Raw genomic sequence first — 14,938 nt, 5'->3', positions numbered from 1 at the left:
GATTTTTAATCGATTATTAATTTAAAAAAAATCACGTATAAAAATCGATTTTTACTTTAAAAAAATCGATTATTAATCGATTTTTTCCATAATCGATTTTTTTTTCACATTCCTAATTTAAACAAGTTTTAATTGATGAATATCTTCTACGATGGAAAATAAAAATAATTAAATATAAATTCCTTTATCCACAAATAGAAAGGACCAGCAAATACGTTTTGAAGAAAAATAAGTAGCTACCTACCGCCTACCGGTGAAACTGACCTGCTTTATTTTTTATTTTATTATGAAGATTATTTTTTTAATAAATCTCTTTAGGTATTTTTTGTATGTTCTTAAGACCTAACTAGATGGTCTTTTATTTTGTAATGTCGGACTTATAGCAGCACTTAGTAACTTGGTAAGTTACTTAAAAATTTATTCTTAATTTAGTTGGCTGTTGCTCACCACTTCGTTCGCCGTACAAATGCACTTCAAAGATGACCTTCCTGCATTGCCCATTAGAAGGATGAGGGGAGAAATTTTTGAAAACCTGATTTTTAGCTAAAAGGTATCAATATCTTTAAGGAAAGGACCTACAGTCATCGGTCATGGAATTTACTAGAAGCCTATATAAATAAAACAACAAGTTCAAAAGCTTTCATAGATTTTATCAATCACACTATACACAGACAAAAGTGTTTATTAGATTTCCACTAATTATTTTCGTCCAAACGCTTACTTAATTAACCCCCTAATCCTAAGGCGAATTAAGTATTATTTATATTACACAACGGAGGGACGGCGTCTTATTGTGAGAACGTCGCTGTATAAGAAACAAATACAATTTCCTTTTAATTTCCGGCGGCGATGCTATCTGGACATAAAGGGGGTTCAGCATTCAACCAGCACTCTCACTAAAACTTCGGAAACGGGAATTCCATTGACATTGTTCACTGAACTACTTACATTAGCTACGTCCGACGAAATAGATAAGGGGACAAATCATTGCGTAGGAGTTCTTATTGTCTAATTGTGATTAAATTTGGTACATAAATAGGTACCTATTATTTTTAATCAACGTCAAAAAAGAAAGAAGTTCTCTGTTTGTCGCAATATTTAACGCGACTTTTTGAAAGTTTTATTATGACACAATGGCGCAATTTAGCAAGTACCTGTTTTATGAATAAATGTTTTATAACTAGTATGTTATTACTACTACAACTAAAACTACTTATTAAAAAGAAAAAAAAGTAGATATTTATTTATTATATTGAGTTTTTATAATGGAGTTTTTTTATAACAGATAAGCTTTTTTTCATAAAAAAACCTTGGTTCTAAGTTATACCTATTAGGGGTACATTCTAAAAAAAATTTATAAGAACTTGCATAATAATAGTAGCTCGCATTCTAATAGTTTGCAAGTTTAAGTTCCGGCTGATTTTAATCAAGAAATTTTAATTCTTTCCTGAAAAACAAAGAACAGTTGAAAAAAAAGTTTAAAAAAATGTGCAAATATTAAATTGCTCTATTTAATTAATACTTTTATATTGTACCTAAGTACACTGAAATAATAAAACAATTTGGAGCATTACATAAAATCAGAATCGTGATCGTTTTAACTAAAATGTTAATTTCCCTTTAAAATATATAATTAACCGCGGTTGCAATCATATCGTTACGACAAATTGCCGTTAATTACACAGTGCAAGTCCGTAACCTGTTATTATCACTCGCAAATTATTCATATTACACCGACAAAATATCTACTTATAGAAATTATTTTCATTCAAACAAGGGAACGCCAAGAATACACATCGTAAAAATGTTCCGAAAAAATAGTCCATGTTGCTTTGAAAAAATATTATCATACCTTGAAGACCCTAGGTACCCTTCAGTAGGTCCCCACCTTCGTCTCTTAAGTCTTACTGGTTTATGGCACCCAAATAATACCAAAATTGAAAAATTCAAACTGTATCTCTTCTATATCACGGTAGCATTTTTCTGCAGTCAGTACATTAGGTGCCTCATTAAATGTGACGGAGAATCGCTGACATTAATACTGCAGTATGCACCGTTCCACATGGGCATAGTAAAGAGCTGCTTCTTTCAAAAGGATTATAAGAAATGGGAGAATGTCATATTCTACGTATCGTCTCTAGAACGTGATCAACTGTTAAAGAAAAACGAACAAAGCCTGGAAATAAACAAGTATATCAAACAAAGCCGTCGAGTATCCTATTTCTTCTGGGCGCTGGCCTTCTTTTCCAATTTCAACATCTTTTCTGAGCCATACCGTCTAAACCAGGAAAATGATGATGGAACTAATACGTATAAGAACATCTTTGATGGCTACATTCCTTACAGCAATGAACCGCCAGGATATTATGTCTCCTTGATCGTCCAAACTGTATTAGGTCACATAGTTAGTGCTTATGTCGTGGCCTGGGATACTCTGGTCGTAACTATTATGATATTTCTCGCCGGACAACTGAAGGTTGCTCGAATTAACTGCGAAAGAATGATCATAGATCGTGATGATAATGAAAGTCACGAAAATATTGCGTACTGTCATCGACATCACACTAAATTGGTCAAGTAAGTTGATAATTGTAAGTAAAATAAGCCGCAAGTCTATCTTAACTTCATCGGCCAACGTCTTGCCATTTCTTATACGGGCTATTCAATAAACTTAACAAGGGTACTTTTTCATAATCAAAGTTCGTGAATAATTCGAAAGTTCTCTGACCGTATCATGTGTGTGTATAATTTTTTTCAGATACCAAAAGCTGTTCAACGAGCTGATATCTCCGGTTATGTATGTGTACTTGGTGGTAATTTCCGTCAACCTTGGAGTTTGTATTATTCAAATTGCCCAAGTTTGTACCTGTAATAACATATTTAATTGCACATGTCAAAAACCTATAGCACAGCTTACGTAACATAGAACTTTTTTTTATTACTGGAAAAGTTAATTCAAGAACAGAAAAAAAAATCACATTTAAACAAACCCCCTGCTTGATATTTTTTTTTCAATCAAAAACCTCAATTCTATTTTACTTTACCTAGATGCAAGACGACGTCACGACATTAATAGCAAGTTGTTTGTTCGTGATGGCTTGTTTGATACAACTGCTACTTTTCTACTGGCACGCTAACGAAGTCACGGTTGAGGTAACTATTATCATAGCACTCTAATATGGTATACTTTAAGCAACCACTTTTGAAAACTGCACTTCAATAAACTTAAAAACTTCAAAAATCCATCGCCCCGCTGTTCTTCCTTTTAGTTGTTTGACAAATTAGGCCCAAGAATCCAGTGGAATTTTAATGTAAGTAAGGTACAACTACATTGAAAACCTCGCTGGTTCTTACTCTTTAATATCGAAATGGATGGGCGGCAGCCCATTTTCTCGATACGAGATTATGCCTACATCGTAAAACAAGTTTCTTCCGGGAACTATCAAACAGCGACGCTGCATGAAACTTTCAGCAAAAATTAGTTGGCAACTTTTTCGCCGAGTCGAGTTTACGCAGATTTTGACTGGATTTCTACATAATTGGCTGAGCTTGCGCAACTTCGGAAATAAAATTTCTAGGTTCAAATATAAAGCATATTTTGTGCACTCAAGATTTTTAATTTTAACTCGACTGCGCTAAAATATTTGTTTGCTTTTTGCATAATTAGAATTGCAGGTTGTACCGAAATAATTTTATGTAAATAAATTTGACCAATATCCTATTTATTACTTCTAACAAATAAGGAATGGATTTTACTGGGCAAGCTGTTATTATCATAATATAATTCAATTCTGTTTAAAAAAAAAACAATTGAAATCGATAAAACTCAACGGCATAGCTTTAGCTCTAATAATATTCTTATCATGATGATGGATACAAACCCAAATTTATGATGGTAATATGTGCCGAGTTTTAGGTTAGGTTCCTTATACGTTGCCATTGATCACAGCCCAGAGGTCAGGGATCACTTTAAATAATTACATGATCATTGACGGACTTTTGCGATCTCATGATGTCCTCAAAATGGCGAAAAGGGCGCACCGGAGGGGTTTTAGTGGGTAGGCTGGCACATCAGATGCCAGGAGTCCCACACTCTCACGGGTGAAGACCCAGAAGGCAGTCCGTAAAAAGGATTTCTCCTACCGAGAAAAAATAAGTCTCAATTTAAGCGAGGACGCGGAACAAACGTCAGGTGTAGCTGATTAGGCTTTCATAAAATCCTCGCTTCGCAGAGTACTCTAGTCAGCTACAGCACTTTCAAGAGCAACTGGCCACAGTCCACAGCTAAAATCCAGAAGGAGGTGGCGATACTAGGTCTTAGCACTAACAAGAAACTGGTATTCAGAGCCGGACCTTTCAATGAAATGTCTTTGCAAACATTTATTGCGGTGAGTTCGGTAGATATATTGGAAGCAAAATGTATCGGTAATTAGTTGATGCCGGCGGGCGTCATTTCTATATCTTTTAAAGTTTAGCATCACTATCATGCATGATTCTCCATCAGGTGTTCTAGTTTTCAAAATCATTTAGCTTATTTGCCTATATGTTAAAACCTGTTTTATCTGAGTCTGCCTCCAACTATTGTATTGTGAAACAATGTTGATGCATTTTTTTCCATTTTATCGTAACTAGCTTCTATATTAATATCAAATTTATTTTGACAGATTCTCCGAGCAAGCTACAGCTTCTACACTTTGCTAAGTAAAACCAAATAAATCATCGATCGATAGTACCTGCAAACATACATACATATTATAATTATTCATTTATATTTTTGGAAAAGGCACAGTATACAATACAAACATACTCATGATGAAAAAAAATAGTTCAATTCTATTGTATTTATGTGGTTTATTTTCACATATACTTTTTAGAATATAAGAATTGATATTTTTGTCCCTTTCACATTTTATAATTTGACGTGTTTAACCGACTTCATTTTAAAAACCTAAAAATACACAGAGCTACGTAACCACAGCTACGAAAATAAATGCGCTACGCGCCGCCTACGCAAGTGTTCTTCGTAGCAAGTAAGTACTACGCACGCAACAGCGTAGCAATTGCTACGCGATGTTATTACTTCTTTTAAGTAATTACTTACTGCTAAGTACATAATCCATATTTTTTTGTGAATTAAATGTAATATTTATATTTTGCGAGAAATTGATGAGCAACTTAATTTTTGCAATTACATTTACTACGGTTATTTAACCATAAAGAAAAAAGGCTATTTTCTGCTGATATTATTAGTATTGTGTTCTCCTTCTTCAGTTGTCTTATTTTAATCCAATTTCTATGTGTAACATACACACTTCCATATAGAAAGTAATACAATCAGCGACCATTAACTAACTCACCAAAGTTTGAGAACCTCACTCGGCCAAGATTCCGCTGTGAATCGATTAAGCTTGAAATCTCTCGTTAATCGATTCTGATTCAGCGTTCCGAATGCGGTTGCAGATTTGATTCGATTCGATTAAATGTTTTAACTGATTCAGTAATATTCGATATGCGATCGGGTGTGTTCTGACGTTTTAATACAAATATAATAATTTTACGAAATGTGTAATATATGTTGATTATATAGTACAGTTCGTGGAATATAAACTGATACAAAATGACGGCAGTCTGGGCAGTCTCTTAAAAGGCAGGTCCTATAATCGCCAAAAATATGTCTTATGTATAAATGAAATTGTACATTACAATCTAATCTATATTAATTTCTACTGCCTAAAAATTAGTCTTGAGCCAGTCTAGATTGGACAAATTTAAGACACTTTATCCATAATTGAATTGAAAACCTAATTATGCCTAGACAGATTTCCTCAAACACTGAAATATATTTTTACAATACAAAGATAATTTTCATGACTTTGTAACCAACATAACATATAGAAAAAATCTGTTTAGGGAGTACGACTGATTGTTACCTACGATTTGGCTGATTAAGACTTCATCATCATCATTTCAGCCGTTGGACGTCCTCTGCTGAACATAGGCTTCCTCCAATGACTTCCTCCTCATTCTGTTGTCTGACTTACCTAAATGAAATTAAAATAAAATGTAAAATCTGTGTAAGTATTTATGAGCTTTGAATCAACAACAAAATAAGGAGTTAGTCTACTAATAAACACGAACTCAACGATTGACTGTGTTGGCATGTCTACGGACTAGATTATGTACAGAGACCTAGTCTTATACTTCTATTTCAAAATAATATTAATCTTCATTAACAATTCAAACTCGATTGTGTGTTTACATTTCTGGATATGCGATTCTTAAAAAAACAGACTTGAATCTGAGATTCTGTTTCAAACAAAAATATCAAGCGTATAACCCCCTTTTAAATTTACATTGTAACCGCACATGAAAATTTAGCTTCAATCTATCGCCCCCTAAGATTGCATTTAAAGTGTTTTTTGATTAGATTACATTTTTTTATTTATAATTATTGTCTTTTCCAAATAAATGATTTGACGTTTATATGGAAAAAGGAAGTAAAAATATAACAATAACAATACAAATATAACAATACAACCTCAAAAAACAAAACTTAAATTTATAGGCATGGAAGCGAGGCATGTGTGTTACAGTGGATGTCAATATGCTGAGAAGACGATGGAAAAACATATTATGGTAACCCTTTACGTAGTTCATCAGGACGCCGCTGATACTAAATAGATATCTACGTCACTTTTTGTAACTGAGACTCTGCCTATACCTACTCCGGTGCCCCGATTCTGTTCAAGTCAAGAGTAATTCGCCTGCACGGAGCCCAGTTCATACCTACGAGATTAACATATAAATTGTTTTGAATCCGACTACACCGCGTTAAATTATTTCGCGAACTTCGTAAATTTACATGGTAATTGCGAAAACTCAAGATTTGTTGTTGAATTCCTGATTGTGAGTAGACAAACCCGTGTACGTAAAGTAGTTAAGACATTTGATAGTCAAATTATGATGACGCTTTTGAATATGACAATTTGATATACACCATGTGTGTGGGTGGATATCTTAGAATTTATTCATTTTTTATTCCCGGTCACGGTATTACTTTTGTTAGACCTTCTTTTTTCCTATTTAGCACACAATTCTAGCAACTAAATCCACGTAAAATTCTTTGAATAAAAACAAGTCTTTCCACCACACAACCAAGGCTGAATCTCTTTTGGGCGCATTTATGTTTTTCTTTTGGCTTCTGACCTACATCACGCTCGCCACACGTCGGGGAGGGGCGATTGATTCAAAATTCATAATGATTTATTTGCATTTGATAATTAACACAATTTATCTTAATTGATGTAAAGCAATTTGATGATCCTCACTTGTAAGGAAAAGACTTACTGAAGTTATACTAAGGACAGATCGTGAAGCGTTGCATCAAAATTCTGCTACGATCTTCTGTATAATAGAGAAACTGGAACACCGACATATGAATTCTTTGGTCCCTAAAATTTAATTAAATTATATTGTCACCATTTCAAATATCTAAAATCAGAAAGCAATACATTTAACTGTAACAATTTTTGTAAATTGCAATAGAACTCATCAATCTCATACAGCTCAGAGTAATTCCCAAAAGTGCTATCAACGTCTATCGGGGGAACTTTCACTCATCTAAAATGTATTAGAGTTTCGACTGCGGCTTAATCGATTTTACTCGATCCTCGTCTGGATCTAGAAATTTATCCAACAACTCTGCTACTGGGTGTGGTCCAAAATAAGCGCTTTAGCGGGAAAATAATGTGCAGACTTAATTACTTATACTACTGCAATAGGTACTACAGTACTTAATGTCGGTCTTTATGTGTAACAGAAATCTTTATACCTATTATTTTGCACCAGATTTTTCTTTCTTCTGGCGTCAGTCTCAGTTACGTCCTCACCTCTCTGGAGAGCAGAGGGTGCACTATTGACCAATATCCTGGATTGGGCGAACCAGGTCTTTACACGCAGCGACTTACATCTGACATCTGCAACCTTTAAAAACCTTATCCATATCGGACCACAATTACACATCCAGTTTCCTGAACGTGCGGATTTCACCATCTCGTGTGAACTTTCATATTCTGGATGCATCACCATGGGTAAAGCTAGCTTAGCTTCTGTTGCTTAAATCTGATAATTAGGGTGCTGCTTATTACAATAGATATATCTTCCAGTGGATCCGTGAGAAGACAGGTGAATAAATGGGGACAGGAGACCGAAAACATTGCACTATACCTATGTATTTACTGCTGCTTTTCTAAACTTGCGCATTGGGAGCACTTTATTTATTAGTAATATTAAAAATAATAAGCGATACCTTCCTATGTTTATAAATAGAGAAAAATAAATATACTTTTTCTCTTTTCAATTACATATAGAGAGCGATAATTATTCTTACCAATAAATATTAATTATCTCTTCTCACTTGAAATTGGACCCAACGCCAGCACGGAAGCAGTGTGGGTGTTTTGAGGTAAAGTTAACCAAACTGAATGGGATGTCCGATTTGTAAATTGGTTGCATTACATCAGAGTGTGCTATGTCTGGCTAGCTTTGGATACTATTTAAATTGAATAAACGTTAAACTATATAGGTTTTAAGGAGGTTTAAAGGCAAATTTTAACTGGGAGAAATTTTAAGACCACAAGGTATGTATACTACGTATATGCATAAGTTATAGGCTTATAAATATGGGATTCTTCTTTTGGGCAATGGGCTAGCAACCTGTCACTATTAAATCTAATTTCTATCATTAAGCCAAACAGCTAAACGTATTAAATTATTTACGTACGTATTAAATTTAAGGCGAATCTAAAGAAATTTTTATTTAGTACACAATTATTGTAATTTTGCAGCAATTTGTATATAATGCTATTTTATGATTATAATGACTCTAATTTTTTTTTGTTAATGATATAATTTAGTGTAACTCTAGTTATAAGTTTTAATGTTTAGTTTTTTATTTTATTTTTTTGGTATGGTACTCGCAGAAAACCAGCGTCATGGCTCTGCCATGACACATGCTGAGCGAGGGCCATTTTTGGTGCATGCATGTAATTTAAAAATTTTCATTTCCAATTTATATTTTATTAATGTGCCAAATAAACGATTTTTCTTTCTTTCTTTCAAACGTGCGGCCTATCAGTCTATCAAGACTGTTGCCTCTGTCTACCCCGCAAATGATATACACGTGATTATATGTAAGTAGATTACTCTACTCCGCCTCAAAAGGAGTATGCATAGGGCAGTTAAATTTAACTGTGTCATTTTGGATGACCGAAACAAAATCAAAATAAATCTGAATTGTAACTGATTCAGAAAACATACCAACAACCATAATATTCTACGTAAATTAACCCAAAAATCGCATCAGTCGTTTTTTCAGCTAGCATAAAACTTTACTTCCCATCGTGAACCCTTCGCAACTCAAAACTATTGGGACTTCCGACTTGGAAGGTATTCCATATTCCCGGTCCAACCTTCGTCAGCTGTCGCCAGTGAATTCACTCCCAATTTAATTTGCCGCCGTGTTTCCAGGATGGCCAGTTATTTAATAAGGGCTGCGGCGATGGATGGAGTACCTGCTTTTTAGATGGCAGTTTGGAATACTTCTCGGTATTGAAAAAATTCTAAAATGAAATTTAGAAAAAAAAGAATACTTTGGTTAGGTGTGAAGTCTGGCGGGTAAATTTTCAGACTTGTATGAAATTTGTATTAAGCACCTTAACTTTTGTAGGATAATAATACAGTCTGAAAATTCCCCGTGATATTGTGAAGTAAACTATGTAGGTATATATCTAAAGAGAATTTACGATTATCGGAATTAAGTAGCGCCATAAACTATATCTCCTCATCAGACTAAAAAATATGACGATGAAAAAACCAATACACCATTATTTTACAAAAAGTTGAAGGTGAATTTGATAGATGATAAAAAGAGATTCTTAATAGCCCAAAAAAGCAAAACCCCAGGCAGAAGTTTAATAGTACAAAACAGAAAATACACCGACAAGTGGAAGGACAAGTCCATAAAACTAAAATTGTCCGACGATTTTCCTCGCTATTGGACTGAGATGCCGCAGCGAAATAATTTTTCAAATACGTCGAGCAAGTTCTAAGAAGTTGTAGTGACTCGAGATGCAAGGGACGGGCAAAAGACAATGCATTGCTATGTTATGCGAAATGCCTGGGCCTCTACTACTGAAACTCGATTTTTTTACGCTCTTGCTTATATATGAGATGCTTTTGTCGTGATAATCATAGCGTTCTCTTTTAATCTCTTAAAACACTAGTAAAGGTTCTCTCAAAAGTTCAATATTGGTTACCCAATTTGGAAAAAAAATAATGTTGTTAACCTTTGAATCATTTGTATAGGTACTAATAAGATTTATTAATGAGACTTTGTTACTGACTTAACCAAATCTACCCTGAGAATTTTCGATTAACTACTGAAAAATAATAATTAGAAGCCCTATTCTACTCTACTGAAAACCAAACAACTTTTACATACCTATTTTTTTTCAGACGTAGGTATTTATTTATACAACATAATCTCTCAGCATGACTCGTAACTTTTAGAACGTACAGTGTTCTTCTTCATTTTGTGACGGAAAAAATGTTATTATTATCACGCTGTTAGTAACAAGAAAGTAAGCAACAGTGGGAAAAAATCCCTGAGAGAGAATTATGGGTAATTCAAACAGGCAGGTGGAGCCGCGTCATCAAGTGCTTAATGATGATATAAATTTGTATGACAATACTTACTCTATAAACCTATTAGAATAATTTTACCCGCCCGTTTACCATGGTAGGAGATTCCTTGTTTCCAGCAGGAGATGAGAGTTTGTTTGCGAGCCGGAATTCCCGCGTTATAATGTAATTCGGAACCGTCATTGTGGGACTCTTGTCCTTATTATGATTGCCGGGAATACTCGGATTTACCTCTGTATTTTGTTGTATATTTTCAGTTATGATCTAATGTTATAAATGCTGCCACTGACCTACTTTTATAAGTTTTGTTATTTACGTGCATTGATATTGGAAAATAAAAATAATAGGTAAATTTTTTTTACACTACAATTCCAATAATAAATCAGAGCTAAAGCCGTACCGTGTGCTTCCCAGCTCTGGGATTTCTCTATATCTGTCCATAAAGCAACAACAATGATTCAATCTGGATAAGGTTAATGATGTCATGAAAGTCAGAGTGGATTTGTAATTTAATGTCGCGTGATGATTTTAATGATTTTCCTGTACTACAACTTGTTGCGGTCCAGTTTTCAACCAGCGCGGCTTCTGATTTGTGTTTGGTGTGCTCCGGCCTTTACACACACGATAAAAATACCTTCGTTAACCTAGGTACTTTCAAAATATATATTTACCTAGGTATCGGCTTGTCTAGAGGTATGACAAGCGAGCGTAGGTATGTTATTAACATAAATAAGTTAGAAGCAGACAATCACAAGCGGCTGATTATTTACGGAGCGACAACTCCAACCGCCGCCATGTCAGTCGAACTTTATAACGAGACAACTTGTGTCTATGGTGCCTGTTATTAACACCTAGCTATTGTCGATCCGTAATTATTGTTGAGTATTTGTCAAAGGAGGGAGAATGTCATATTTGTGTTCAACAGTAACTTGGACAGTATGAGATATAAACACTCGTTTTATTTAAGTTTAAGCTAAATTAAAGGACAATGTGTTAAGTTGTCGTATTCAGTTTAGAATAGGACCATTTTATCTTTCCATTTAAAGCGAGATTAGACTGAATGTAAATTTTCCAAGTTGAATGGTACTTATTGACATTCAAGAATATATGAGTAGTTTTCCGCAGATTGTGCAAAGTATCCCTTAGCTTTAAAGCTTTGGATAAAATGAATGCATGTCTAATATTCATTATATCTACATAGTTAAATTTTGTCTAATAAGAAGCAGTCAAGCAATATCATCATCTTAAGAATTCAATTTCAAAACTAAACTAAAAATGAATCAAAACCCTTAAAATAATCCAAGTTTTCCAATGAATCGCAACCCTTATCACTCCGGTCAATTACAGGTTTGAACCAACATTTAAACCCGAACTTATCCCAACGTCCGACAAAACGCAAAAGAGCATTCCAACTAGCACTTAACTAATGCACTCATGTGTAGCGAGGGTCCCGGAATCAATTTTGAAATGATTTATTTACCATCCAATCGCATTTTACAATTGAATTTCCAGTAAGAGTCGTCGAATTCTCACAAGGGATCTTGATACGTAATCTCATAGAGTAGGAGACCAATTTTCCGTACGAGCGCGCGCCAACGTCGAACGATATCGTACGAATTAACTCGCAGGGATGTTCCACAGTAGATGCATTTTTCATATAAAATATAAGCGGGATTTTCCATCTTATCATTATTTTCCGCATCGCACCTTTTTCTTTCTCAAGGTTCTTTTGGTACAAAAGAACATAAGAACATTTTTGTACATACGAATAGATTATAATTTTGTCTGTGTTTGTTCTGAATTCGATTTAATATTCAGATTTCCAACATTCTCTTACACACTAGGTTTATCATTTCATACGTCCAAATCAACTGCAACAGCTGTTTACGGGCTTAATTTGCACCTTTTCTAGACAGCATTTATTTTGGGAAAAACCTTGTGCTTACAGCCTAACTGCATTGAATGAAGGATTAAGTGGTTACTATTCTAGCATAAGTTGACAAAAAAGATAAATGTATAATGGTTACGGAGACACAACTTATGTACATCCTGTATGGATCACATAGTTGACTATTCTAAAAACATCCAATATAACAAATGTAGCCACTGTGGAACAGTTTTCAATAGTCGCATGCGGTAAACGGATCGCGATCCTAGTTAGAACGAATCAAATCTAGATGTAGTTCGATTCCAAGGCTCGACCCAATAATTGAACTGTTAGGCTCGCGATGAGTTTGGGTACCTGCTCGTGGAATTGCCTTCCAGGTCATTGCATGTATGGAGGAATAGAGTTGCCAGGATTGCACTGCAGATAGCCGTGTTAAATTAAGAGATAATCAAAAATTTTGTCTTTTTTCATGTTAGTAATAGCAATGGCATTATTGCAGTGCAGAAAGTCGTATTGAAATTACGGGACAATAAAAACATACATACATATAATAACCTTTATCCTTAACGGGATAGAAGAAGTCAAAAGTCTTTAAAAGACAAAAAAGGTCACGTTCTGTATGTATAATTTCGGTATGCAAGAAATCAATACTTATATATATTTTTTTTGTTTACTTCATTTGCAAACAACGAGGGCTTAGCCTACATTTTTCACAGATTTCAACTCGAGCAACGTGATTATAAACATAAAAGAAGTTATGGCCTCCATCTCATGACAAATTGGCAGATTTAATCATGCCAGCGCACTTTTGTGAGACCCCACCATGAGTCCCAAATTGAAATCTCATATGTCGAGCCTTTATTAGGCTATTGCGAGCTATCGTCGGCTCTCAAGGGTTACTGCCTGCACGACAGGGCTGGCTTCTTAGATTTACATACACGGATAAAAGAATCACTTAAAAATTGTTCTTCTTCTTAAATTTAAGCGCTAACTCTTGTCGGTGGAGTTAAGTTTACTTTATTATAGTTATCATACCTACGTATATCACGAAGATGTGCCGTGTGGTTCCCGGCACCAATAGAAGAATAGGACCACTCCATCTCTCTCCCATGGATGTCATAAAAAGCGACTAAGGGGTAGGCTTATAAACTTGGGATTCTTCTTTTAGGCGATGGGCTATCAATCTGTCACTATTTGAATCTCAATTCTATCTTAAAGCCAATTAGCTGAACGTGACCTATCAGTCTTTTCGAGACTGTTGGCCTTGTCTACCCCGCAAGGGATATAGACGTGATTATATGTATGTATTATGAAATATCCCTTTATGGGTAAACAAAGCCACTAGCCAAAAAAAGGATACAAAAATGCTAATATTAAAAGTGTGTTTGATTTTGTTCATCTTCTCAAAATCACTAAACCGCGATCTCCATGAAATTTTGCTAACAAACGTAGGTTTAGGTACTGCGATATTATTAGTACGGGGTATTTTTGGAGGTGCCGCTGGAGGAAAGCTAGTGAAAATATACCTAATTTAGTCAGCTAAATTAAATTTACGTATTAAATGGGACCAAGACGAGGCCGAAATTAATTTTCATCCTTATGCCATTTCAATTCAGTTCAGTATGCTATATAATAAATATGTTGAAGTTTTACGCAGCCCTACATGAACTCAAGAGCCAAACTCGTTAAATCTAGTATACTAACGACGAGACGAATTTCAGAGCCCGACACCTGTCCAATTTGCGTCAAATGCCCGCACAGACACACACACAAGACTATTTCCATCCTCAATGTGACATCACAAATGGAATTAAGAAAATTGCACTTTGAACTTTGTTAGGGACTTGTTTGAAGTTCATTGGATCCATGACAATGTTAATTTTGGAAAATTATCCGTTTTAAACAAGTTTGTTACGTAGGTAAAGTAATGAGGGATCCTTTTACATTTAACCAACTTTTAAAGATTATTAAATCTGTAATTTAATTCTTATCAACCTGTCACTGATTATCGTTGTAGGTATGTTAGGCCCTTATTTAACATTAACACCACCCCACATTTTTTTGTGTGAAGAACATAAAAGAAAATTACCAAAAACATTTCAAAATAATTTTATAGTTGACATAATTATGAGGGTAGTAAATTTAATATTGATTAAGCACTTAAACTATATAGATCCTGTTTTTAACTTAGGAAATTGCTAGATTGACACTATCTACTGCGCTTATGTATAAAGAGTAGGTATATTCTCTATTTTTCCGACCGAGTTATATAAATACACCTGTTTTTACGTTACTGCCTCAAACGTAATAAGAGAAAAAGCTTTAGAGCACAAATCCAAAGGCACATAA

At 34.5% G+C, this 14,938-nt stretch overlaps 1 protein-coding gene across 1 annotated transcript; it reads left to right on the top strand.

The window, feature by feature from the left end:
- Positions 1 to 1,804: 1,804 nt before the first annotated feature.
- LOC106130172 (odorant receptor Or2-like) lies at positions 1,805 to 4,715 on the top strand. Its single transcript, XM_013328946.1, has 5 exons — positions 1,805 to 2,577; positions 2,759 to 2,858; positions 3,049 to 3,153; positions 4,233 to 4,388; positions 4,665 to 4,715. The coding sequence occupies exons 1-5, from the start codon at positions 1,805 to 1,807 to the stop codon at positions 4,713 to 4,715; spliced, it is 1,185 nt and encodes a 394-aa protein (XP_013184400.1).
- Positions 4,716 to 14,938: the final 10,223 nt, after the last annotated feature.

This window comes from Amyelois transitella, chromosome 7, assembly GCF_032362555.1.
Source record: "Amyelois transitella isolate CPQ chromosome 7, ilAmyTran1.1, whole genome shotgun sequence".
Lineage (NCBI taxonomy): Eukaryota > Metazoa > Arthropoda > Insecta > Lepidoptera > Pyralidae > Amyelois > Amyelois transitella.
Note: the sequence above shows the minus strand (reverse complement) of the source record. Positions and strands in the feature narration are given on the sequence as shown.

Coding starts and splice junctions, on each gene's coding strand:
- LOC106130172 (XM_013328946.1), top strand. CDS start 1,805: ATGTTCCGAAAAAATAGTCCATGTTGCTTTGAAAAAATATTATCATAC. Junction 2,578..2,758: donor CATCACACTAAATTGGTCAA/GTAAGTTGATAA, acceptor AATTTTTTTCAG/ATACCAAAAGCTGTTCAACG. Junction 2,859..3,048: donor GTATTATTCAAATTGCCCAA/GTTTGTACCTGT, acceptor TACTTTACCTAG/ATGCAAGACGACGTCACGAC.